General features: G+C 48.8%; 1 protein-coding gene across 3 annotated transcripts in view; it reads left to right on the top strand.

The window, feature by feature from the left end:
• The window catches only part of WASF2 (WASP family member 2), a 71,686-nt gene extending 53,681 nt beyond the window's left edge, over positions 1-18,005 (top strand). For all 3 annotated transcript variants that reach the window (XM_008148012.3, XM_054721468.1, XM_028155228.2), the window contains 7 exons: positions 4,045-4,179; positions 4,696-4,849; positions 6,888-7,005; positions 7,828-7,958; positions 10,883-11,035; positions 12,689-13,203; positions 14,116-18,005. In XM_008148012.3, coding sequence (XP_008146234.1) covers positions 4,045-4,179; positions 4,696-4,849; positions 6,888-7,005; positions 7,828-7,958; positions 10,883-11,035; positions 12,689-13,203; positions 14,116-14,273 — 1,364 coding nt within the window. In that variant the 3' untranslated portion in view covers positions 14,274-18,005. The remainder of the gene's footprint in view (positions 1-4,044; positions 4,180-4,695; positions 4,850-6,887; positions 7,006-7,827; positions 7,959-10,882; positions 11,036-12,688; positions 13,204-14,115) is intronic.
• Positions 18,006-24,917: the final 6,912 nt, after the last annotated feature.

Raw genomic sequence — 24,917 nt, 5'->3', positions numbered from 1 at the left:
TAAATAATTCTTAAGGGGAGAATGGGGCGAGGGTGAGAAGGGAACTCATATTTGTTGACTGCCTACTTTATGCCATGTTTTAATAGGATCTTGGCATAGATGATCTCATTTAATCTTCTCAATAATCCTGTAAAAATAGATGATATTTCTGTTTTTTCAGATGAAGGAATGAAGGCTTAGAAAAGTAAGATAACTTGCCTAGCGAGACAGCAGCCAGTAAGAGGCAAGTCAGTCTCTGCTGTGAGTTGCTAAGTTCAAGGCTCCTTGAAGATATCGCTGCTCATCAAGGATTTCTCATCTCAGTCCCCTGCACTCTGTCTCTGCCAGTAGGGCCCTGGTTCAGACCTTTGTTGACTCTCACCTAAACTATTGCCCTAGCCTCCTTCTGGCTTCCCTTTCTCTGATCAACTCCTCAATCTATACACTTAAAAATCTTAAAAATCTTAAGCCTATACCCCTGCCACAGTCGTCTACCCAAAATGCAAATATCGCTTTTTACTTTTATAATTCTGTGTTGTTTGAATTTTTAAAAGTTAAGGCTGTGTTAACTTTTGTAATTTAAAAAGTGTTTTTAAACTAAGAGTACAAATGTTAACTATTTATCTCCCCTGTGCCTCACTATGGAATTGCCTAAAAAGTTCCTTGGTCTGTTGTCATTCAAGACTCTTCAAGACCTGCTTTCCTTTCCAGCCTCATTTTCTGCAGTCCATCTTCTCCCATGTTATAGTCTTTTTAAAAGATTTAAAAGGAAAAAAGCAGGGGGGGGGGGGCAGAGAAAGAATGAATTCTCAACTCCTTGTAGTTCCTCTTAGAGCATACTCTCATACCTTCATACAGTCCCCTTGCTGTTTCCCCTACCTGGAGAGCCCTTGCCATCCTTATAGCTGATCTTTTAAGGCCCAGCTCAGGAATCTCCTCCTCTAAATTGGACTAAGTGCTCTTCTGAGCTCCTATTACATGCCTGCATTATTACCTATCACATTAGATTGGAAATTATATATCTTAAAAGTTCTTTGAAGGCAGAAATCATGTGTTGTTCGTCCTTGAACCCCAGTCAGTGTCTGTCTTACATAGTACTTGGCACCCAGTAGAAGCTCAGTAAATGTTTGTGAGTGATTCATACCTGTATTCTCTTCACCATCTCATGCTGTTGGTGCACAGTGAATACAAGGAAGGAAGGAAGGAAGGAAGGAAGGAAGGAAGGAAGGAAGGAAGGAAGGAAGGAAGGAAGGAAGGGAGGGAGGGAAGGGAGGAAAGGAAGGAAAGGAAGGAAGGAAGGAAGGAAGGAAGGAAGGAAGGAAGGAAGGAAGGAAGGAAGGAAGGAAGGAAGGAAGGAAGGAAGGAAGGAATACTACCTGTAGGGAGTGGGCACACAGTTGGGGATAGGCAGGGTCAAGGAAGGCTACATAGAAGAGGTTACATTTAAACCAGGCCTTGGAAGATGCTGGGATTTCACCTAGCAGAGAGGGACGCAGGAATGGACTTTCATGTGCTTCAAGCTCATGATCTTGGCCTCATCTATTGTACTGTAGCCAGAAGTGCTCAGTCTAGTAGGGAAAGTGTGATTATGGAATGGATAAAGCACAAAACTAAAAATTCCATAGCTGTGGATTGCTTTGTGATAGCATACCCAGAATTTGTACCTTAGTGCAGTGAGATTGGTATTTCACATATTAGGTTGCCATATCTTAGGAAATAAAGGCACAGCCAGCCAGCACTTTTGACCACCCAGGAGAGTGCCGCCCCCATTTGGGTCATTAAGAAATGCTATGATGTTGACTTTAATAACCAAGTGTACTGGGGTCATGCCATTTGGGGAGGGAGGTGCTTCAGGAGTCCCACTCAGGCTTCAACACGAGTAGCTTCACATTTTAAAAAACTCAGTTTTACCTGTTCCAACTCCATGTAATATTTAGTTTGAAGAGTTCTACTGCAAAGGAAGAAAAATGATGACTGATTTGCAAAACGTGATGTCCATTATGAATGTCCCGATGTGATAGTGGGTCTATCTTGGTAATCTGAATGAGTGAAATGTAACTCTGAACAAGGCACTCTGGTTTTCTCCTACAGGTGAAGTAATTTTTAGTACTTGAAGAATAGGGACTATCAAATTACTGACTGGAATTATATTTAAAATTTCTTCTAAGCATACAACAAGACTTTTAGATAGTCACACTTAAAAGTCATCTGATATGATTGAGTAATATAAGGAAGAATCTCATTGTAACAACTTATATTTAATCCTATGACAACTTGGTGAGGTAGATACAGTTAGCCCTGTTTTACAGATGAGGAAACTGAAGCTGAGAGATTGTGATTTGCTGAGGAGTGCACAGGTGTAAACAGAAAGAAACTGAGACTTAAATGTTCTGGTTTGAAGGCCACTGATTCCATGTATCATCTTGTCGCTCTAAGCATACCTTGGGCCTGATGGGATGTGACGGGGGAAGCCTTCACACCACCTCACTTTCTCTTCAAATAGCATTCTCAGTGTTGCCATTTTTATATGTTGGGTTTCTTTGTAAGATTTTTATCTTGAAAACCACTGTGCCACACAGTAAGCCTCTACTCCCTCTATCACTGCTCCCTTCACTGAGGAGCAGGAAATCCTAGGTACTTTCATGGTGACCTAAAGATAAGTTAATTTGGGGTTTTCTTTTCCTCCAGAACAGCTGGATGGACGACAAATATTTTTGAGCCTGGTGTATTTTCCACACATAATGTTGCATGTTTCTCTGCGTTAGCCTTACACTCACCATTTTCTGTTACCTGGATGAGCAGGATACAGTGTGGTTTGCGCTTGTCAGCCAGTTTGAGTCCTTTGAGCCCAGGAGCTCCCCATAGCCGTTTAGATCACAAAACCGTTCAGTATGCAAAGACTTGCTCCTTTCCTTGATTAGAAACTCCTTATTGACTAAATTTACCAGCAATTCCAAATACGCAGTTGATTAGTCTCATCCTTACTCGCCAGGTTACACTGGGAAGGTGAACTACAGTGTACCCTGAAGGTGCAGTTTTGGACTATCCCCCACCCCCAAGTGGGGCATAAATGAAGTTTAGAACCTAAAAATCAGAGTCCATTTTGAATAGTTCTCAAAGAAATTATCTTTTGGTTGAACATGGTCGCTTATGCCGGCCTTCACAGTGCAAATAAGAAACTCAGATGGTATATTAGTTTATATGCACCACTTTTCATTCCTAGCAAGAATGTGCTTTGTGGCTAGGAGTGACAGTATGAAGGTAGCATCAGATTGCTCTTACGTTTCTTTGGCTGCAAATTCTCCTTGCATTCCAGGGTTGAAAGTACAGAAATTGATGGACTTTTTTTCTTTTTCTAAAAACAAGACATTGTGGAAAGAGACCCGTGGTATGCTGTTTTTTCATGGAGGGCTTGAAAGTTTTAGCTTTCCACTTTTTCCCTGAGATGTGGATTTGAAGGATTATAACCTAGAGCAAAGACTTTCAAAACTGTAGGTTATAAAACATAGAATAAGCTTTTAACCCCTTAAAAGAAGTAAGTCTCTGCTGTGAGTTGCTGGTAAGTTCAAGGCTCCTCGAAGATACCACTACTCATCATGATTGTTCAATGTACTTTTGAGGCTCCACTGAGGATGTAATGTCTTGTTTTTCATGTTAATTGTAGACACCTAGAAGGTCCTTCTAACTTCCCAGCTGTTTTCCAGAACCATTTACAAGGTGCTTTTACAGAGTAGCAAGGGGTTAAGGGCTATAGGCAAAGGTGTACACATATTGTCTACCCTTCCAGGATTCATTTTTTGTATTGTGCCTTTCGATTTTATTCAGATTGCTTTGAGTTTTGTGACTGTTCATAGTTTGCCAAGAAGACTCAGTTGTAGAACATGCAGAGTGCCCAGCTCTGGAGGTTGTCTCTGTCTCCAGGAGCAACCATCTGCATATAACCCAAACAATCTTGAGGGAGGGAAGGCTATTTCGGAGATGGGGAATATGGTCTTTAGTAGCCAGTTTTTCTGACCATTTATGTCACTTTCATGCACTAATGAGTTGGTTTCTTTGTTGGTGCAGGTAAATATGCAGAGGACATTTTTGGAGAGCTCTTTACTCAGGCAAATACCTTTGCCTCTCGGGTAAGCTCCCTTGCTGAGAGGATTGACCGCCTACAAGTTAAAGTCACTCAGCTGGATCCCAAGGAAGAAGAAGGTAAGGAAGCTGAGCTCAGCATTTGCAGGCTCTGCTGAGCAGTTTCTTATAATTTTTTTCCTGATTTGTAAAAAAAAAGTGAGAGGAGAAATCACAGAAACCTATGGAGTTCTGCTTTGAAGTAGCACAAGCTTGGGTGGTATAGAGAAATCTTTTTAGCTCTACCACACTCCCACACACTCCCTCGCTCCCATTCCCCCAATTCCCTCTTTCTCAGATTCCCCCTCCCCCAATCTTACTTTGCTACCATAAAAGTACTTGGAAGATTCATTCCTCCTCAGGAGAGGCCTGCTAGATCTGGCCACATAGTAAACCTTTGTGTTGCCTCATTTTGTTCCGTCTGAAATGGCTGGGCTGCTGACAGCCTTGTGGGGCTTCCCCAGAGGGGGAGGAAAAAAGCCTGGCTGCAGACAGCCGCAGCCAAGAAATGTAGCAGCTGAGGCCTCCGACTGGTGTGACTCAGTGTTTGCTCAAATAGCCTGTCGTCCATTTTCTAATGCCTCCATCTTCTCTCAGTGTCACTACAAGGAATCAACACCCGAAAGGCCTTCAGAAGCTCTACCATTCAAGACCAGAAGCTTTTTGACAGAAACTCGCTGCCCGTACCTGTCTTGGAAACATACAACACGTGTGATACTCCTCCACCGCTCAACAATCTTACCCCTTACAGGTAACCTGGCTAGCTCCTCCTTTTTCTGACCTGTGGTTAACAATATTAGGTTGTCTGTTTATTTAAAGATATTGTGTACGTCAGAGAATTGTATCAGAAAGCTTACTACCTACCCCAGAGTTACTTGTGGCAGCAGAAACTAACATTTACCACATAAACAGTTGTCACTTATTATTGTTCGGTTTCTGAAATTCACATATTGAAAGTTGGCTATATTATTGTCTGCCACAAGTTTAGTTTGATATAGGCAGATCCATCTTGGATTCCATCCAAGGAATTTAGTTATTATAGAACCAAAAGGACTTTGTTACAAGGCAGTCCTATAGTACATCCCAGGGGCAACGTTCTAGCAAGGCTCCCAGTTCCTCAGAAACCACTAGATTACCAGATGTTGGGCGTTTTAGTGGGGCCAGCCTCGTGGACTGGCTGCTCTGGGCCCTGGGGGTCCTTCCAAAGCTTAAGGAGTGACTGGCATTGTTCCAAGTGAGTACTGTCCACTTTTTGAGCAGTCCCCTTGGAAAGGAACTACGCTGCTGTGGCTGGACTTAAAGAAGAAGGTAGCCCTTCCCCTCTAATGGTCTGGTAATGTTATCCTGCAAAGAACCACTGAGCAAGACAGAAAGCAAATATTTATCTTGCTTGCATCCATAAATATCTTTGGAACAGGTAAAAAGTAATTACAGCTAGCTGGAGGCAGATATCTTCTGTGAGACATGGGTATACTACAAAGTAGAATGCGACAGAGGGGGCATGGGACCAGTGCGCAGGATTTCAAGGACACCTGCTGGTCCAGGGAGCCTGGAATAGGAGCATGGTAGCTTCTGACACAGATATTGAGAAAGTACCTGGCATCTATCGTATATTATTATTGTGTGAAATTATATGTGTCCCTTGACTTTCAAAGGGACTAACTATCATAGTTGGGCAGAGATTTGACTCTGCAGGCTCTATTATTTAGTTGGATTTGGGCAGTGGGAGTACACACCTGATAATATCAAAGTGAGTATGATATAGGGTGTGGTAGGATAGGATAAACAAACAATATAAAACACGTTTATATTTTAGATAAAAGTATTTTCCTCTTTAACATTCTTTCAGTTATCTGAACATAAATGAGTGGAGGTGTAGCTAACACAACAAGATTTAATATAAAAATCAGTAGCGTTTGATTTGGAAATGCTTTTTGTGTGTTGTAATAGAATTGGAAGTCAGGATATAGAATTGCCATTCCAATTCTTTTTAGTTCAGAATAGTGTTAAAATAAATGTCCTAAGTACATGCTTTCTAGAAAGTGAGAGAGACTTTCAAAGTGTAGGATTCCACTAGGGTCATCGAATCTGGCAGATAACTCTTACCTTAACACTCAGTCACTCAGTCTGTTCCGTCACAGCCACTAAGAGATGGTAATTAAATCTTGTGGCCATAAAACATCTGGCCACCTGTTCTCAATAGGGCCCCCTTGTGGTTGGGGAGCTGGGGGGGGGGGTGCTGGGTGGATGCTGAGCTATTCTAGAAGGAAGCAAGAAGGTGGAGTACTGTGGTTATGTGTTTTCACAGAGGAATACCAGCTGCACACATATATACATTGATGTGTGTATATGCATACATATGTACACATGTGAGCCTACACATGTGTGCACAGGTTTCAGGTGAGTGGGAGGCCACTAATGCTTCCTAGAGAGCCAGTGGCAGAAATCCCCTCTGATATGCTAGGATATCTTCAGGGAGATGTCAGAGGCCCTGCAGATCATTAGAAATAATCGGGATCCCTGCTGCTATAGCCCATTCTTTTCCCTGACCATGCAAATTCCTCTACCAGGAATTGAAAGTAAGGCTAAGGTTCTTTAAAAGCCAGGTAAATGAAGAGGTGGCATTGAAGGGGCATTGGAACGCTGGTATGGGAGAGGAAGTAGGCAATCGATTTGAATGACTTGATTCCTGAGTGTGAAAACTGCTAACTGGTAAGTATTTGGAATATTGGATTTGGTTAGGAGCTCATCTGTCTACTGACAGCTACTTGTCTTCATTTCTATCCCAGGGACGATGGGAAAGAGGCACTCAAATTCTACACAGACCCTTCGTACTTCTTTGATCTTTGGAAGGAGAAGATGCTGCAGGACACCAAGGATATCATGAAAGAGAAGAGAAAGCATAGGGTGAGGGGGAAGGGGCCTCTGTTCTGCACATCAGTAGGCACGGTTGTGGAGGGGGATAAAAAGGAAGCCAGTCTTATGTGAAGTAATCATTCTGAGTGGCTGCTTGCTTGGATGCCAGGTGAAACACTTAAAAAAATGTGTCCACTCCGAGCACAACCAAGATGAAAGTATAAATCACACCAGAATTGTGTTTGTTCCCCCCAGCACTATTAACAATAGTATATTCAGGCTGAGTTTTAGAAATTGACTTTTCTATTCACCATTTATTTCTCTTGCAATTTGCACCTGACTCTGCTGGACACTCAAGCTAGGCTAGTCCCTTCCCTGCCAGTTTTGCAGCTCATTTCTGAGAGATCAGCACAAGGCTCTACAGTGTTTGATTTGCAACAGGAGCAGTTTAACACCTTCACTACCGGTGGGTAGTAGAGGTGGGGGGTAGGTCTATGCTCCCCTTAGGCTCCCAGTGATGTGTGTAAGCATATATTACCTACCAGTTGCAACCTCACACTCCCATTAGCGTGGCTGCCAGGAGGCCCAGGAGAGTGCCAGGGGCTAGTCCAGCTGCACAGGCTGAAGAAACCCTCATTGGTTGTTTTGTTTTAACTATTTCCTTTCTCTACCCCAGATATCTATAGCTGTCATTACTTCTCATCTCTCTTAACTGGCCTTTGTGGCAGAGTAATTCTATTATAAATTCTGTAGTTACTATATGTTGTCTAGGTAAAGCGTCTCTTGAGTGTGCATCCATGGAGGTGGATGGAATTTTAGAGAAGAACATTGGAAAATGTTTTACATAGGATTTTCTGTTTCTTTTTATTATAGAAAGAAAAGAAAGATAATCCAAATCGAGGTAACATAAACCCACGTAAAATCAAAACACGAAAGGAAGAGTGGGAGAAAATGAAGATGGGACAAGAATTTGTGGAATCCAAAGAAAAGCTGGGGCCTTCTGGGTAGGTGATACTTTTTTGTACCATTGGTAGCATTCTTTGAAGGGGCTGGGGACCTCAGTCTGACAGCTTTATGTGACACCTTGCACACCCCCTGAAGTCTGGCTGTATGGCTTAGATTGATATCACTGTTAACTACTTTAAAGTGCATCCATCTGGTGATTAAAATTTGCTAAGTTAATCAAGACTCAGCAGTTTAAATGAGGTGACTGAAGTGGTGTGGGGGAAAAAACCATGGCTTTTAGTGCCCTCACTCTGCCAGGCACTGGCGCAACTAAGGGCCTCAAAGGAAAGACTGGAAGGGGAAGCAAAGTGGTCTTGGGAGCCCTTTGCCTCCAGAGCATTGATCTGAAGGAAGTGCCTAAGCGCTGGGCCTTTCCCAAGAATGGGGAAGGCCCAGCAGAGAATTTGTGCACATCACCAAAGCAACTTTCCAGCCAGCCTTTGTCAGTCTCAGGAGAGAAGTTGGCCAAGGGCCTGAAAGCAGGTCTCAGAGACAGTGTGGGAAAGGTCGCTCAGCCAGATTGAGGCTATATATCTCCATGGAGAAATAGTAGATGTCAGTCTGACCCCGTTTCCCAATACCCAATCACACTGAGGTCTAAAAGAAAAAGAGAATGGTCTTAAAGCTTGGTTTGATGCTTATCCTAGTGCCCAACCTGTGTGACATTCCAAGTCAAGTCACCACAACTGCTTGGTGTGAATGCCACCCTGGTTTTTCCCTAAATACATTGTATCCTGACTGTCAGAGAACCATACCAGCCCATGCCAGGTGTCTAAGAATGATAAAAGGAAAGAGTTGAGTTGTTCTTGCTTTTAGAAATAACTCTACCATGAAAATTTTGACTTTTAAAAATCTTGACACTTCTGACACTTGTTCTTTCTGGATTAAGAGATTTGTTTTAATGAGTGATAAAGATGGTGAGAGGAAAAACGAACCTTTTTCTCTACAGGGAAATCAGCCCTGAGGGTCCTCCATTACCTTCACCTCCCAGTAAAAGGGCCATTTTATTCTGTAGTGTCCCATCCTGTTCAGAGAGGCCCTTGTCACAGGTTCAGTGACTCTTAAGGCCAGAAGCTTGCATGTTCAGAATATGCCTACTGTTCTTTTAAAAAAATATTTTTTTATTGATTTCAGAGCGAGAGGGAGAGATAGAAACATCAGTGATAAGAGAGAATCATAGATCAGCTGCCTCCTGCACACCCCACACTGGATATCGAGCCCACAACCCAGGCATGTGCCCTGACCAGGAATTGCCGAAACCGGTTTGGCTCAGTGGATAGAGCGTCGGTCTGCGGACTGAAAGGTCCCAGGTTCGATTCCGGTCAAGGGCATGTACATTGGTTGCGGGCACATCCCTGGTAGGGGTTGTGCAGGAGGCAGCTGGTCGATGTTTCTCTCTCATCGATGTTTCTAGCTCTCTATCCCTCTCCCTTCCTCTCTGTGAAAAATCAATAAAAATATATATATATATATTAAGGAATTGAACTGTGACCTCCTGGTTCATAGGTCAACGCTCAACCACTGAGCTATGCCAGCCGGGCAGTATGCCTACTGTTTTGTGGGGTTGGGGTTTGTTGTTGTTGTTGTTGTGTGTGTGTGTGTGTGTGTGTGTGTGTGTGTGTGTGTGTGTGTAATGGGGTTGGTGAAAACAAGGACTTTGCCTCCCATTTCCCTGTTCTCCAAGAGATTTGGAATTGGGTTGCATGGCTGGTTTACCTGGACATGCTTGTTGGCGAACCTATAAAGAGATGTGTCAAGACTATAGGGCTCCAAGCCTTGGGGATTTTTCATATCAGAGCATCATTTGATTGAGTTCCCTTCAACTCTGTTCTCCGTGGGGTCTATTTTATTTTATTTTTTTAGAAATAAATTTCTGTTGTTTAAATAAATATATAATTTTTTTATTTTAGAGAGAGAGGAAGAAAGGTGGGGGGGGAGAGAGAGAGAGAGAAACATCAATGATGAGAGAGAATCATTGATCGGTTGCCTCCTGCACGCCCCCTACTGGGAGCCTGCAACCAGGCATGTTCCCTGACCAGGAATCAAAACGGTGACCTCCTGGTTCTCTGAGGTCTAGTTTAGAAGTGTTCTTTGTGGAAGTGGGGGAGGGGGAGCACAACAGGCCATATTTTGCTGCTGCTGCTTGGTATTTTTATGCTTGTTTGTAGGTTTGTTGTTGTTCACCCAAAGCCCAGTGCTCTGAGGGGCAGATTTTCATAAGGCAAGCCCTAGCATCCTACTTTAATTGGCAGCTCATTTTGTTATTGCTAAGAGAGTGCTGGCTGAGAGACCACATCTAACAACACCAACACCTTGGATTTGTCCTCAGCTTGCTTTTGCAGTCAGATGCCTCCTTGGCCTTAGAGCACTGCAGAGGCTTGCCGACCTCAAAACCAGGCTGTGTGCCAGTCACGTGTTTATAACTAGCTCATTAGCCTTGGGGCTTGGCTTTGCCCTTTGCCACAGACATACTTGAGGATTTGGGTATAGGCTGCTCCTAACATTTGGGAGAGAATTTAAAAGAACTTCTGGGTTTGACAAGTCCAACACTGAGAAAGGAACAGAATGGTTTTAATAATCTGGGTTGAATCCCATTCCTACAAACAATTCAGCAGAAATACCTGGGAGATGGTAACGATGGGATATTTAGTCCTAAAATAAAATTTCAGTATAACAGAAACTATATGGGGAGTATACTTATTTTATTTTTCTTAATAGCTTTTGTGTCAAGTGCATTTTTGTGGGGTCTTTTTAAAAAATGGGAGTATCACTCAGACTTTTTAGAAAAGTTTTAAAATTGAGTTTTAGAGAGAGAAGAAGGAAGAAGCGGAAGAGAGAAACATTGATGTGGATTGAGGAGCAACCAAGTGAGCCACACCGGCCAGATTTTTAAAATGAGCTTTTGTGTTGGGTTCATTGTCAGGTATCCACCCACCTTGGTGTACCAGAATGGTAGCATCGGCTCTGTTGAAAATATGGATGCAAGCAACTACCCACCACCACCACAGTCAGACTCCACTTCTCTCCCTTCTTCCTTCTCTGAGGAGAGCTTACCTCCGCCACCAGCAGAATTCAGGTAAATGGTAGTACCTTTTTCATCTACTCTGGATGGTTAAAAACTCAAGAACAAAATAAGAGTTCCAAATCCAGGCCAGGACCACTAAAATAAGTTCAGGCAAATCTGTCTAGATAATAGAAATAATTAACATGTATTAAGTGTTTGTAAGGTGCCAGGCATTATACCAAACAGTATATATGTTAGTAAATTCCCACAAGAATCCTCTTGAGATAGGTACCCATTTTACAGATGAATAAATGAGAAGGCACACAGAGGTCAATGAACTTACCTAAGATCACTGAGCCAGTAAGAGGCAGAGTCCAACCTGATTGGAAAACAGGTCAGTCTGACTCCAGAGCCTGTGTTCTTTACTACTACCTATACCTGGAAAGATAGAAGTCACCAAACTTATCTCTTGCATGTTACTTAGCTTTAACTCCGCATGAATTGAAGTGGTATACTTACTGCCCATAAAATATTTGTTTATGACACCTTGTCCAGTTATCTAGGAACTTAGCAGACAGTCACCTTTTTCTTCTGTTGCTTCTGGTTAATTTCACTGTTGGATAGACTCTCCAGAAAGAATGAAACAAAGGGAAGGAGAGATGAAAGTTAAAATCTGTTCATTTTTATATTTGTGCGTGTCCCTGGCAGAGATGTACAGGGGAAGAGTTAGCAAGTCCTGGCTGCCAAGGGCTCTGAGGAGTGTTCGGGTTTGTTTCCTCACAGTTAATTACTTTTCCCTTTCTGGTGCCTGGCACACTTTTCTCCTCGGACACTGTTCAATCAGAGATTGGATATGTTGAGGACCCCTCATGGAAACCTAAAGCAAATGCTCTAAGCATCCCACCCCGCCCCATTCTTCTTGGCTCTTGAAACCACTAATCCCAAATCTCTGCCTCCCAAATCACTTCCTGCCGGCTGTCCTGTCAGATGCAGCTGAGGCTTGAAGGTCTGGGGTAAATTGCAAGATGGTAGCTTTTCTAAGGAGTAGCTGTCAGTACAGGACAAATACAAAGGTGGCAAAGAAGCCCTCAGCCTCACACATGGCCTGAGAGCCTGCAGCCGAGCATACCAGACCCAGGAGAGGTGCAACTTAACCCTCTCTCAACCTGGGTTAAGTTTGGTGACACATCCATTTCCTGTCTCTGCTGACCCTCAGACCCTCCCTTCTTTCTCAGGTTTTTGCACATGAACACTGAAAGTGCCATTGCCTAAATCTGTACCCCCTCAGGTTTGGTCAGCTTGGCTTGAGTTTCCTGCCCTCACAAGATCTAGTGAATCCTGGCTCCAGGATTAAACTGGCTGTTCCTTTCCGGGGCGGTCAGGAGAGTGCCTTTTGTTGCAGAGCTAAAAGTTTGAGGGGAACTAGGAGGTGATCTTGGCTCGCCCTTACCTGATATAGGAATCCCAAGTTTACTTCTTTCAGGGAGTTTTTCTCAATCTCTGCTGAAGACTCCTCTGCTAATGGGAAGGAAGCTCATTACTTTACAAGACCGCCCATTTGATATTGGTCTGTTCTGACTATTTCCTTTTTTTTTTTTTCTATTTGAACCAAAATGTTGTAATGATATAATCAACTAAAATAAACCTAGGCTTATAGAGTAGCTTAACCATAGGTAGTATTTGCATCCTGAAAGTGATGGTGGGTCTTTTTATTTGTCCTTTTAGCTACCCAGCAGACAACAACCAAAGGGCGTCTGGCTTAGCTGGACCCAAAAGATCCAGTGTGGTCAGCCCAAGCCATCCACCTCCAGCTCCTCCTCTGGGCTCTCCGCTGGGCCTCAAACCCGGCTACGCTCCACCCTCGGCCCCTCCACCTCCGCCTCCAATGATAAACGTCCCTCCTCCACCTCCACCTGGAGGACTTGGGTCCCCAGTGACCCCACCGCCACCTTCACCACCCTCTTTCCCACCTCACCCCGATTTTGCTGCCCCTCCCCCTCCTCCCCCACCGCCGGCAGCTGACTACCCGACCCTGCCACCGCTTCCCTTATCCCAATCTACAGGAGGAGCACCTCCTCCTCCCCCTCCTCCTCCTCCTCCTGGGCCACCTCCTCTCTTTTATGGTGGCGCAGATGGCCAGCCTGCCCCACCACCACCACCTTCTGATGCACCCAAGTCCAAGTCCTCCTTGCCTCCTGTGAGCGACGCCCGCAGCGACTTGCTTTCAGCCATCCGCCAAGGTAAATCCCGTAGTGGGTCCAGGACCAGGAAGCGTTGTCTTTCTGCAGCTGGGATGACTGGTTGAGGGTGGGTGAGGGGTTTTGTGCCCTTCCCAGGGAGTAGCTTTCATTGGATGGGGAGAGATTGGGACCTCAGGCCTAGGATCAGCCTAAAGAAGGTCTTCACCCTAAAAATAGGGGGATATGGATTTCTTTCCACCCTGGTTTAAAGTAAAGAATTCTTAACCTGGGATCTTTGAACTTCTTGAAAATGTGTGCTTTGTGTGTGTTTGCATCCGTTTTGTACCCCAGAGAACAAGAATCATCCTAGAGGGTACTTGTTCAGCTGAACTCAGTCATTCCTGTCCGTCACCTTTTTGTCTTCCATACCCTTCCTGCCCACTCTCTTTCCCTCTTTCTCACCCATTGCCTCCTCCCTCTTTTGTCACCTCTCCCCTCCTTCTTCCCCTCCCTCATGGAGCATTTATTCTCTTTGTCAGAAGCCAGGTTTGATACCACGGGGCTAGAGTGGTTTCTTCTGCTTGAGATCCCCAAGGAACTGAAGGATTGTCTAGAGGAGACAACCTAGGGCAGCTGAGCTCTGTGGTAATTGATGAATCGGGCAGACTGTGTGCTACTAGGTGGGGTGTGGTGGCCAGTCCCCACTCATGCGGAGTAGGATCCTCACTAGCCTGAGAGCTGACAGTGGGGAAGATGGCAGGCTTCCTTTCAGAGACACCTCTAGCACCAGGGCCACCATTTCATCAACCTCCATCTTTATTTTTTCCTGCTTCCTCCTTTCCAAGAGGATGCTTCTTTTTCACTGTCCTTTCCCATATTCCACCAGCCAATGGCCATTCCCCCTTCCTCATTCCTGGATGGATTCTGAGAGCGACTCACCTTCTTGACCCTTCTGCCTCTCTCTCCCACCAGGCTTCCAGCTGCGCAGGGTTGAGGAGCAGCAGGAACAAGAGAAGCGGGACGTGGTGGGCAACGACGTGGCCACCATCCTGTCGCGTCGCATTGCTGTTGAGTACAGTGACTCAGAAGACGACTCCTCTGAGTTTGATGAGGACGACTGGTCGGATTAGCTCTTTCTGCCTGCTGCCCACCTCTTCTCTTTTCTTCTTACCTGCCTTTTTTAATGCCTGCCCCCACAGTCCCAGGGGGAAAAGAGGGAGGGGGAAAAATTTCAAGGGGCCAAAGCCTTCCCTGAAGCTACCAAAGATATATCCATGTGCTTCCTCCAAATCAACGTGTATTTCCCACCTCCCACAGTCAGGCCCCACGGGGCCCCTGAGGGTCAGTAGCTGAGATGTTCCCTCTTCTCTTCATATTGAAGAGAAGGGAAAACCCCAAAGCTGATCCCTTTAAGTGGGTGTAAATTGGAGTTGGTGCCTTTCCCTAGGAGCCATTTTCCATTGTGGTCTCTAAATCCTTGCCCTCAGCTACTTCAAATAATGCCAGCCACTTTGTGGTCCTAAAGTCTGCATGGACACAGCTGGCCCCTGTCCCATGCCCTGGGAGGTCAGCAGGCCGCGTGCCCCAGCAGCCAGACGGCTGCACCCTTCTGCCCCGATCAGCAGGGTGAGGCTGCCTTTTGCTAAGCTCTTTCTGTATCTGGATCCCCTTTATTTCAGGAGCCATCAAGCCCCTAAAGAAGGTCTCAACCCCTCTGCCCAGAAATGATGCTTTTATGAAGAATGAGGTGTTTGCCTCCCTCCCAGGCCCCGTCTCTGAGTGTGGTGTTTGGGTTTTCTTTACACACCCCTCTGTCGTCACCAGGTGCCTGTGGGCACCATCGCCCAGTTCTGACCTCTAATACCCATGACCAAACTGGCCCTGACACACAGGGACCTGGGCCTCTGCTGGGTGTCAGGAGCCAAGCTTAGAGACCTGGAACTGCAGTCCTGGAGGGACGGCATGCCTTGGGTCCCACCCTCTTAGTGATGCTGAAGTCTACAGATGGGAAGTGACTTGCTCAAGGTCATGCAGTTGGATCGTAACAGGGCTAGAGCCCAGGGTTTCTGATTCCAAGTCACCTGTGCTTTCTGGGACCAGCTAGTGGGCACCTGCTAGGGCCTGGGCTGCGCATTCTCGGCTCTGCTGCTTCCAACCTCACCATGGTGGTGGGGGGGGGGTGGTCTCCCAGGGGGGCGGTCTCCCAGCAGGAGGGCTCGGGCTGTGCCAGGCCCTCAGTGCTGCTCAGATCCGTATGGCCTCTCGTAATTCTTTGCTTCCCCTTTGCTGTCTACCAGCCAACTGGCCTTGGGAACTGCCCAATTGGGGGACTAGAGGTAGTGAGAGAGGGAAGGGGGTGGGCAGCTTTGACAGGTGCTGTTTTCAATTCCTCTTCAACTCCTCCCTCTTTTATTTCCCCAATTTCTGCCAAGTGTCGAAACTTCAGTCCCTCAGGCTGGCAGCCGTGGCAGGTAGCTGCCTGGGGGGCCTGCAGCCCTGAGGAAGGCTGAAATCAGCAGAGGGACTGCAGGTCTTGTTTCCAGCTCCCCTCCTCAGTACCCAGTGATGTTCCCGCCCTTCCCCCCTTTCCCAGAGCTAATACACAGGTGCTGTTATTCAGAAAAACCTGGTCCGCTTTGGCCAGCAGTGAGGTTTCTTCTCTTCTGCCCCAACTATTGTGTAGCCTCTTCTGCTGAAACCGGCTGCTCCTGGCTTCTCCTGCTTTCAGAGCCTGAAACAAAGAGAAACAGGATCTGTCTGTACCCCGCACAGCAAATGGTTGTAGTAATTACCAAAGCCCTCATAAACCCTCCGGCTTGAGGAGCGTGTGTAATCATGGGTACCGCCGCTGTGCCCGGCTGAATGCGCCCCCTCTGCCTCTTTTCCTTGAACTCGGGTCTGTAGGGCCAGCATGCCCTCCTCCTGGGGCTGCCTCCGAGTGCCCCTCCCCCCTCCCCAGGTCAGTGTCTCTGGCACAGGGCCAGCACCTGGCTCTAGTGCTGAGCATGCCAGGCTGTGTGTGTGCCCCTGCCTTGCTTCCCACCTTGCACTTGGAAGCTGAAGGTACATTCTTCAGAACCCTAAAATGGCTGTTGAAGGTGTCCCTGCTGCAGCCCAGGGATGGTGGAGAGGCAGGCGGAGGGCAGTGGTTCTCCCAAATAGGAGTCCTGGGGCCTGGCCAGGCCAGGGTTTGGGCCTAATGGCTTTGACTAAATTACTCCCATCCCCCTCCTTTCCGGAAAAGGGGAGTCAGTGCCACTCGCTATCCTTCTGCTCTGACCTTGAAGGGGGCGGTGTTGGCCTGGCTTCTGGAATGGACAGTCCGCTGTGGAAAGGTCTGGGGGCAGGGGGAGGTGGGGAGGGGCACTGCCTGCGGAAGGTAGGATTAGATCATTAGCTCAGTGACCTCCTAGGGTTTCGATGTGCTGTGTTCTCATCCTACAGCTGGTTTGGTAATGATCTGCAAGTCCCGGAGAGCAACAGCATAGCTCTGCCTGACGTTCTCATTAAAATCTATGCAGCCAAGCTCTGCGCTTTGTAGCAGCCGGCTTCCTCGGCTGGGGGGTGGGGGAGGGGTGGGCTGGGACCCAGTCAGCTGGGCTCTACTTATGCATTGGTACACCCCCAAAAATGCTGCTTTAAACCCAGAGCCCTTTAAAATGATAAAGGACCCTATGCAGGTAATCATGTGTCTTTAGAATCCTGTAATTGTGGAATGCGAAGTTTAGTGATTATTTAAACTGGGCCCAAGCTGGTAAGCGTATGGAACAATGGCTCATAAGGACTCTTAAGTGCTGAGGCCAAGAAACCACCTCCCTTTCTGGTCTGCTCAGCCCAGGGAACCTGCTCCCATTCCTGTGGCCCAGGGGCCCAGCTTCTGACCGTCAGGCAGTGTCAGAAGTGATTGGTGGCTTTGCCCAGGTGGTGAGATGAGTACATTCCAAAGGAGCAGCCTCGGGGAGGGGGCAGGCTCTTGTCCCTCGGAAGCTCAGAACGCGGGCCCAAGCTCAGCTTGCCTCCAGGAGCTCGAGCGCCCTCAGAAACGACCTGGCCAATGTCACCGCGGAGCCGGTGTTGTCAGGCTAATGTGAAATCTCTTCCCGTGGCGCCAATCCTCTGGCTCCACCGCGCCGGCTTGGACAGATTGAGGTCTCTTGGCTTTGGTGACCCTCTGCTTAAGCATTCCCACCGTGTCCCAGCTCCGCTCTCCCTGTGCCTCCCGCTGCAGCCCCCTCCCAAGGCCAGGGCTTCCTCGGGGTATCAGGCTTTGAGCTCTGCTGGGCTCCAGCTGACCTGGGGACCACCTCCGTCTGTGCCTCAGGGAGTGCTAGGGAACAATGTTACTGTATGGACCTTCAGTTAACTCACTCGAGAAACTAACCCGTTTTTACTTACTGTCTGGAATGATGGACCTGTAGGAGAGCGACCATAATGCTCCCAAAGTGCCTTCTTTTCTCTGATAGAAACGTTTAGAAGGACCTGGACCAAAGGATTCTTGGGTGTGTGTTCCACATCAAGATCTTAGGGAGTGAGCACATATGTAGTGGGGATACAGTCTGCAAATGGGTCCCTTCTCCCCCCGCCGAGGATGGAGAAGGAGCTTCAGTTAGAGATCTGAGCTGTGGGGTTAAGCCAAACCCCTCAGTGACCCTTTCCCTTTGCCCTACTGCTCTCGGTCCTTAGAAGGATGTCCAGTTTCTTAAAGCCTGTGGCTCCAAGTCTGGTCTCATTTGCTTCCCTGCCAGGCTCGTGTGTACGTTAGCTCCCCAGCGACCTGAAGATTCCATGTAACTGTATACACGCAGATACGTAAATGCCAATGTTCTGAATAATTTGATAAAATCTTTGTAGCCACTCGGCCACCTCTGGTGTATGTGTGTGTTTAATGGGAGAGGTGGTTAGAAGGGGGCAACACGGAGCCAGCTCCCAAGGGAGGTCCAGGGTGGGGGCGGGGGCGGGGGCAGCAGGCCCAGGATGTGATGGTGCACCCTGGAGGGAGGTGGGGATGAAGGCAGGAAACCCAGGTCTGGGGCCCTAGACGCCCAGCTCCCCAGGCCCCCGCAGCGAGCTGCGGGGAGTGTGCTGGGACCAGGGGAGACAGCTGCTGGCAGGCCGCGCTGCAGCAGGAGCACAGGCTGAATGCTGATGCCGCCTCCCAACATCTGGCCGGCATCTTGTCTGTTTCTCAGACCCAAGCAACTTACCTTAAATAGAACAATTTTCAGTGGAATCCGATAAAAGGTTTAGGCTGCTGCAGCCCCTCTCCCAGGCGAGGGGGCTGGGTTTATATTCTGACCCAAAAAATGACCTGCCCAGGAAGCAACGGTTGTGGTTGTTCCGAGCACAGCTGCTGTGGGTAACTGTCCCTGGGGGTGATTTGGGAACAGACACCCGGTTCCGGGCCCAGCAGAAGAGGGGCGGGAGCAGGGTTGGTGACTGGTCATGCCTGCGCTTCAGAGACTCACCCACTGGCGTCCCAGGAGAAGGGGCAGAAGTTTTGAATTGTCAGCAACTGCTGCGCCAGCCACTCGGCTCATCGCTGAAGGTGGGGGTACGGGGGGGGGGGGCGCGGGAGCCGCTAGCCCCCGTGGAGCCCCTCGCTCCACCCTCCTGCTCAGGCCTGTGTTTAGTCAGCACTTGGCTTCCCAAGGCTGGTGACTGACAGGCAGCCAGGCGCCTGCCCTGGGAGAAGACAGAATGGTGTGGGGAGCCGCCCTTGCTGGGGAGTCGGAGGGAAGGAATGTGGTTCTGGGAAGCCAGAGGTCCGAGCTTGCATTCCGGCTTCTCCCCTGGAGCTGTCCCTCTGCACGTCGCTCCCCCGTGGGCTAATCCTGAGAAGGAGCATTTACTGAGTGCCTCCTACCTGCCCCAAACTGCAGACATTTTATTTCAACCTTAGGAGGCAAGGGTCCCCCAAATTGCACATGAGAAAAACAGGTTCAAAGGGGTAAAGCGAGTTGGCTAAGATCACACAGCTGGCCAGGAACAGCCACAGTTCCGAGCTGGTGCTCTGTTCACCGTGCAGCTCACCAGCGTTGAGAGTTGCAGCTAGAAGCATGGTCGTTAGTGTCACAAGGGGCAGTTAAAGGGTTTCCCTTTTTGTCCACTTCCGGGTGCCAATTTTACAGGTAATGGTTAGTTTTGCTTTTGCTTTGAAATCCAGGGAGCTAGACTGAGGTTCCAGCTGTTACAGACCTTCAGAGTTGGAAATACCTGCCCCCTAAACTCCCTGCGTTTCGGATGGGGCTTCCCACAGACACCCTACTTGGTACGGGCACACACACCTGTTCAGATGCACACTCGGATGTATACACGCAAATAGACACCTGTACGTCAGTGGGCACAGGGACACTGGCTCACCCGCAGAGCCTGCTCTTGTGTAAACAAAGACATCCGCACACAGTTACAGGAATACACAAAATCGCAGGCAAACCTCACACAAAGTGCTTGGGAGCCACCCCTCCCTTCTCACTGCCAGTTCCTCACTGCCCCCTCCTGGCCACCCAGTGGCCAGGGCAATCTGGCTCTATTTCCTGTAAATTCTGGGGGTGGTTGTCAGCTAGTCCCCCCTAGATCACGAGGCAGAGAGCATTTTCAGGTGCTCACCAGGGGCTGCCCCTCAGCCCCAGGAGATGAGGGGGTTCTGAAGCTGGAGGACAAAAAGCCTTTCATAGCCAAAGAAACCATGTGGTGGAATTGTCAGAACCGCGGTGTCAGGAGTTCTGCAACTGCACACACTCATACAGACAGAGAGGAGCGGACGTGCTGGCTGAGGTCAGAAGTCAGATCTGTGGGCTCCCACCTTGCTCTCCCTCTCTGGGCCTCACCTATTTAATATATATATATATATATATATATGTAATTTCATAGAGGAAGGGAGAGGGACAAAGAGATAGAAACATCAATGAACCCAGCTGGTGTGGCTCAGTGGTTGAGCATTGACCTATGAACCAAAACAAAAGGTCACGGTTAGATTCCTGGTCAGGACACATGCCTGAGTTACAGGCTTGGTCCCTCGTGTGGGGTGTGCAGGAGGCAGCCGATCAATGATGCTTTCTCTCGTCATTGATGTCTCTCTCTCTCTCTTCCTTTCTGGGAAGGAAAGAAGGGAGAAAGGGAGGGAGGGAGGGAGGGGAAGGGAAGGGAAAAAGAAAAGGAAAGGAAAGGATAAAAGAAAAGAAAAAAGAACAATCAGAGAGCATTATTAATCAGTATGCGTCTTGACCAGGAATCAAACCGTGATGTCCTGGTTGACATGTTGACACTCAACCACTGAGCCACACCAGCCAGGTGGGCCTCACCTATTCAGTGAGGAGTTGACCGTGATGACATAGGCAGGCCCTTCCCCTCTGGCATCTCATCATCTTGGGAACTAACACCTCCCCACACGTGTGTGCCTGAGTGAAGCACATCCATAAACCTGACCCCTTGGACTCCTCAGACCAGTCCTAGGAGGGTTACCAACACAAAGCTTTTTATTCCTATTTTACAGTTGAGAAAATGATGCACAGAGAGGCACAGCAACTTGCCCAAAGTCACACAGCCAGTTGGTATCAAGCATGGAAATAGAAACTCTTTTTCCACTGCCCCAGGTTGCCTACAACAGAGTAGAATACGCTGTGGGCTTGTCTCAGAACCAAGGAGACAGGAGCTACAGAGGCTAAAGCCAGAAGCTCTGCCAGGCAACTTGGAACGTGGGTGGGTTCCACCACTCCCACCCCCACCAACAGACTGCACCAACCTTCAGCTTCCTTTTCCTCTGCAGAGCCAGAGGCAGGCTATAGGAGTTTCTCCCTAGGCTGTGGTCACTGGTAGCTGGTTCAAGTATTTACATGCATGTGAGTGGGGTGCACATGCGTGCCTGGACTCCACAGTGTGCACTCACACGCATGTAGGTGTATGGTCATGCATGCCTGCAAATATACTTAGGAGAACATTCATAGGCATGTGTATATGTGTTTGCAAGCCTGTACATGTGACTGCATTTGTGTGTTTAGGTAAAGTGTGTGTGTGTTTTTAAGTTTATTTATTGATTTTAGAGAGAGAGGAAGAGAAAAAGAGAAACATCAATTTATTGTTCTACTTATTTATGCGTTCATTGGTTGATTCTTGTATGTGCTCTGACCAGGGGTTGAACCTGCAACCTTGGTGTAGGGGGATGATGCTCTAACCAACTGAGCTACCCGGCCGGGGCTCGAAGTGTGTTTTGATGTACATATAGATGGTCTCAGGATATCTGGCAGGTGCATTTACGTACATGTCAGATTTTGCTTGCATGCGTACTGGGTTTGTTCATGAGTGTACTTGGGTATGTGCAAATGTTCACATTTGTTTGTGTGAAGAAGAGGGTGAGGCATGTCCATGCTCACAACTGGTGAGTGTGTACATGTGCAGGAGGGGATGGCGTCGTAGGACTGTATACATGTGAATTGGAGGAGGGCCCTCACAAGAAAATAGGATGTTGGGGCTCCCCTAGCCCTGGTATGGGGGTGCCCTGCCTGGCTGCAGTCAGGCACTGGGCTTACAGCACCCTCGCCTGCTCCTGCACTCTATTCCCCAGACCCATCCTGCCTAGCCAATTTGCAGCCTCTTGCTCCCAGCTCCTGAGAAGGCCTGCAGCAAAGTCAAGGGGCTGGTGGCCAATTAGCGAGGGGGTTAATCAGGGATCTGGGGACCCCCGGGGGGTGGGAAGCCAGAAGGCAGACATTGGGGTTGGCAGGAGCTGCCGCTGCCTGACATGAGGCTGGAGGAGGGGAGCGGCAGGGAGGGGAAGCTGCACCAGCTCAGCTCCATGGTGCTAGAAACCAAGGGCCTGCCTGTGCAGTCATGATTGCTGAGCACTGATAGCAGCGGGGAGCCTGTGCAACTGTGTACACTTGTGCAAAAGGGCATGTACTGGCCTCCATTAAATGTGGTCCTGTATGCAAATGTGTATACATGACTATGGATGCTATTTGTTTACAGGTACAGTTTTGTGTCTATATATGTGGGTGTGCAGTGGTGTGCAAATGGGTATGGGTCTGCATGTTCAGACCCATGTGCACACATGTATAACAAGGATAAGTCTGTCTGTGTGTATATACATGTATGCAAAGGCAAGTGTGCGTTCCTGCATGCAACCATGTGCACATGAAGTTGACATGGTCTGTATACATGTGTGCAATGATATATCTGTGTACAAATGTGTGTACCAGTGTTCAGATAATCTGGCTATACATGCATGTCTGGGTGAGTATGCCTGTGTGTGTTCTCTGAACAGCCAGGGGCCTGGACCACCACGTGGGCCTGCATGCACGTGCCTGTGTGCAAGGGCCTGTGTACACAAAGGTCCCAGCACGTAGGGAGCTGGGCTGGGGGGGCTGGAGGGCTCCATGCTCCAGAGGAGAATCTGACAGACAGACTTGCCGCAGCCCCCAGCCCCGGGAGCCTGTTTTCCTGCCTGCAGAAGCTGTGAGCCCGTGAACTCATCTTATATTAATAGCTGCTGTCTCCTCACTTATTGCAGGGAGAAGCGGTCATGGCCCCAGCAGGGGCTCAGCACTCGGGCTGGCCCCCCCTTCCCCACACAGGACCTGGGAGGAAGGGGAAAGATGGGCCCCACCCCCAGCCGAGGGCCCACCCCAACCCTTGCTTCCCTCAGTCCAGGGGGCCCAGCTCACCCTCCCAGACCTCTGTAGCTGGGTGGGGTTGGAAAACTGGCAGAGACAGAGAGGCTGGAAGTCTTGGCTCCCCACCCCCCCACAACACACACACACACACACACACACACACACACACGCACAGGCATGCGGTCTTGAGCAGCCCCAGGCTGAGCACCAGATGAGTCTGAGGCTGAAAGAGACATGGAAGGCTTCAGTTTGAGGGGCAGACATGTCCCTTCTCTCAGGGGCTCTCAGTTGGAGGGGGACACACAGCCTTGCCTCCAGGAGCCCCCACTCTCACAAGGAAGGCGAGACTGCTCTATAAACGTTCACTCCGGAGAAGTGCAGCAAGGTGTGTTGTATAAAGCACGTCCCAGGTACAGGGCTTGGCCCAGGAGGCTGCCTGGCCTGGGTGCAGGGAGATCCTGAGATGTATCTGAAGACTCTGAGGAGAGAGGAGCCGTCCACGGACACACGGGCTTCCACCTGGAGGCAGGTTCAGACACCCCTCAGGGTGGGCCCAGGACCCAAGGCTGAGACTCCAGATGCAGGCCCCAGAAATACCTCCTACCTACACACCACACCCAGACAGACGGGGGGATCCACAGCATGGGGGCCCCCCACAGGCCTTCCCAGATAGGAGGCTGGCCAGCATTACGCCCTGGAGCCAGAAGCTGGGATGGGGAAGCCCAGGACCCCGCCCGCCCAGGGTGCGATGGGCACTGGTCGCTCTCCTTCTGGGCCTTGGTGGGGCTTCTGTGGAGCATCGGGAGTCCGTCAGGAGGCCCTTCCCCCCACCACTCTTTTGTGCGAGTTTGAGCAAATGGCTATTCCTCTTCCAGCCTCAGACTCCCCAGCTGTACCCTGGAGCAGGGGCAGAATGCGCTGAGGGCCCCATCTCCAGGCTTTGGCCCAGGGGGCTGGGCGGTGTGCTAGTCAGAGCTTCCTCTTCAGCCACACCTCAAACCGGCTTTTGCCCGTTCCTGGTGAACACATTGTTTCTGGTTCCCAAACCCCTTAACTCAGGGTCCTGCACACTTAGTCTTCAAATGCACCCAAGGGTACGTGCACATGCTTACCATCACTCACCTTTACATAAAAAAGAAGCAATTCCAGCTCCAGAATGACAAGCCCCCACCAACTACCTCCCAAATGTGGCCACTGGTTCAGAATGAACCCAACACCAATCAGGGGTCAGAATGTCCTAGGTCCCAGGCTTGGAAGGAAAGGTAGTGAGAGGCCAGTAGATACGGCAAAAGTCCTAGAAACATGTTCCCTTGGTCCATTCACCAGTCCCCCCTCATCCTCAGTTTTCTCATCTGTAAAATGGAGAAGATATTACCTGTGTCCTGGGATGCTTGTTAGGCATAAATGAGGTAACGCATGCAGTACACAGCACAGTGCCTAGCACACAGTATAAACCCACAATTAGAATGGGTTGTTGCTAAGGAAATTAACAATTTTGTGTATATACTTCATGCCAAAGCCCCAAACAAAAGCTAATATGGGCAGGATGTGGGGGGGCGGGGGGGAATCCTCAACCAAAGAAGCTTCCAGCATCCTGGTTCCTGTCCCCCAGGGAGGTGGGGTCCTTGTCTGGTAGCACCTGGGTCTGAGCAGAGGGGCCCCATCAGATTAGCATCCTGGGGTGGGAGTGTCACCTGCCAGCCACACTCCACCCTGGGTCTCCAGCTTCCCATGTCCCCCAACAGGCACCAGGTGTGGGTTAATCCTCCCGTCCCATGGTTTCTCCCGTCAGGCCCCACTCCATTCCCTCCGCACACAGACGGCAATATTTATTACAAAATCAGTTTTTATTGAGGGTTGGGTCAGGGACAGGAATAGGGAATGCACTGGGGCCATACCCAGATTGGCAGAGAGGGTCAGGTATTGGCTCGCATCCTGCCTCCTCGAGGGCACCTCAAAGTGAGACCTGGCTCCCAGGCCATGGCTGTGGCGCTGGACACCAGGCTAGAGTGGGGTTGGGGTTGCCACGTTTTATCCTGGCTGCTTGGCCAGGCTGGTTTTCCCCAAACCGCCACCAGAGGGCAGCAGGCCCCCAGCGCAGAGGAATTCTCGGTTGCTCAGGTGATGGCTTCTTAAAAAAATAAAAAACCAGAGGCTGGTGTGTTC

The sequence above is a fragment of the Eptesicus fuscus genome, chromosome 9 (genome assembly GCF_027574615.1).
Source record: "Eptesicus fuscus isolate TK198812 chromosome 9, DD_ASM_mEF_20220401, whole genome shotgun sequence".
Lineage (NCBI taxonomy): Eukaryota > Metazoa > Chordata > Mammalia > Chiroptera > Vespertilionidae > Eptesicus > Eptesicus fuscus.
Note: the sequence above shows the minus strand (reverse complement) of the source record. Positions and strands in the feature narration are given on the sequence as shown.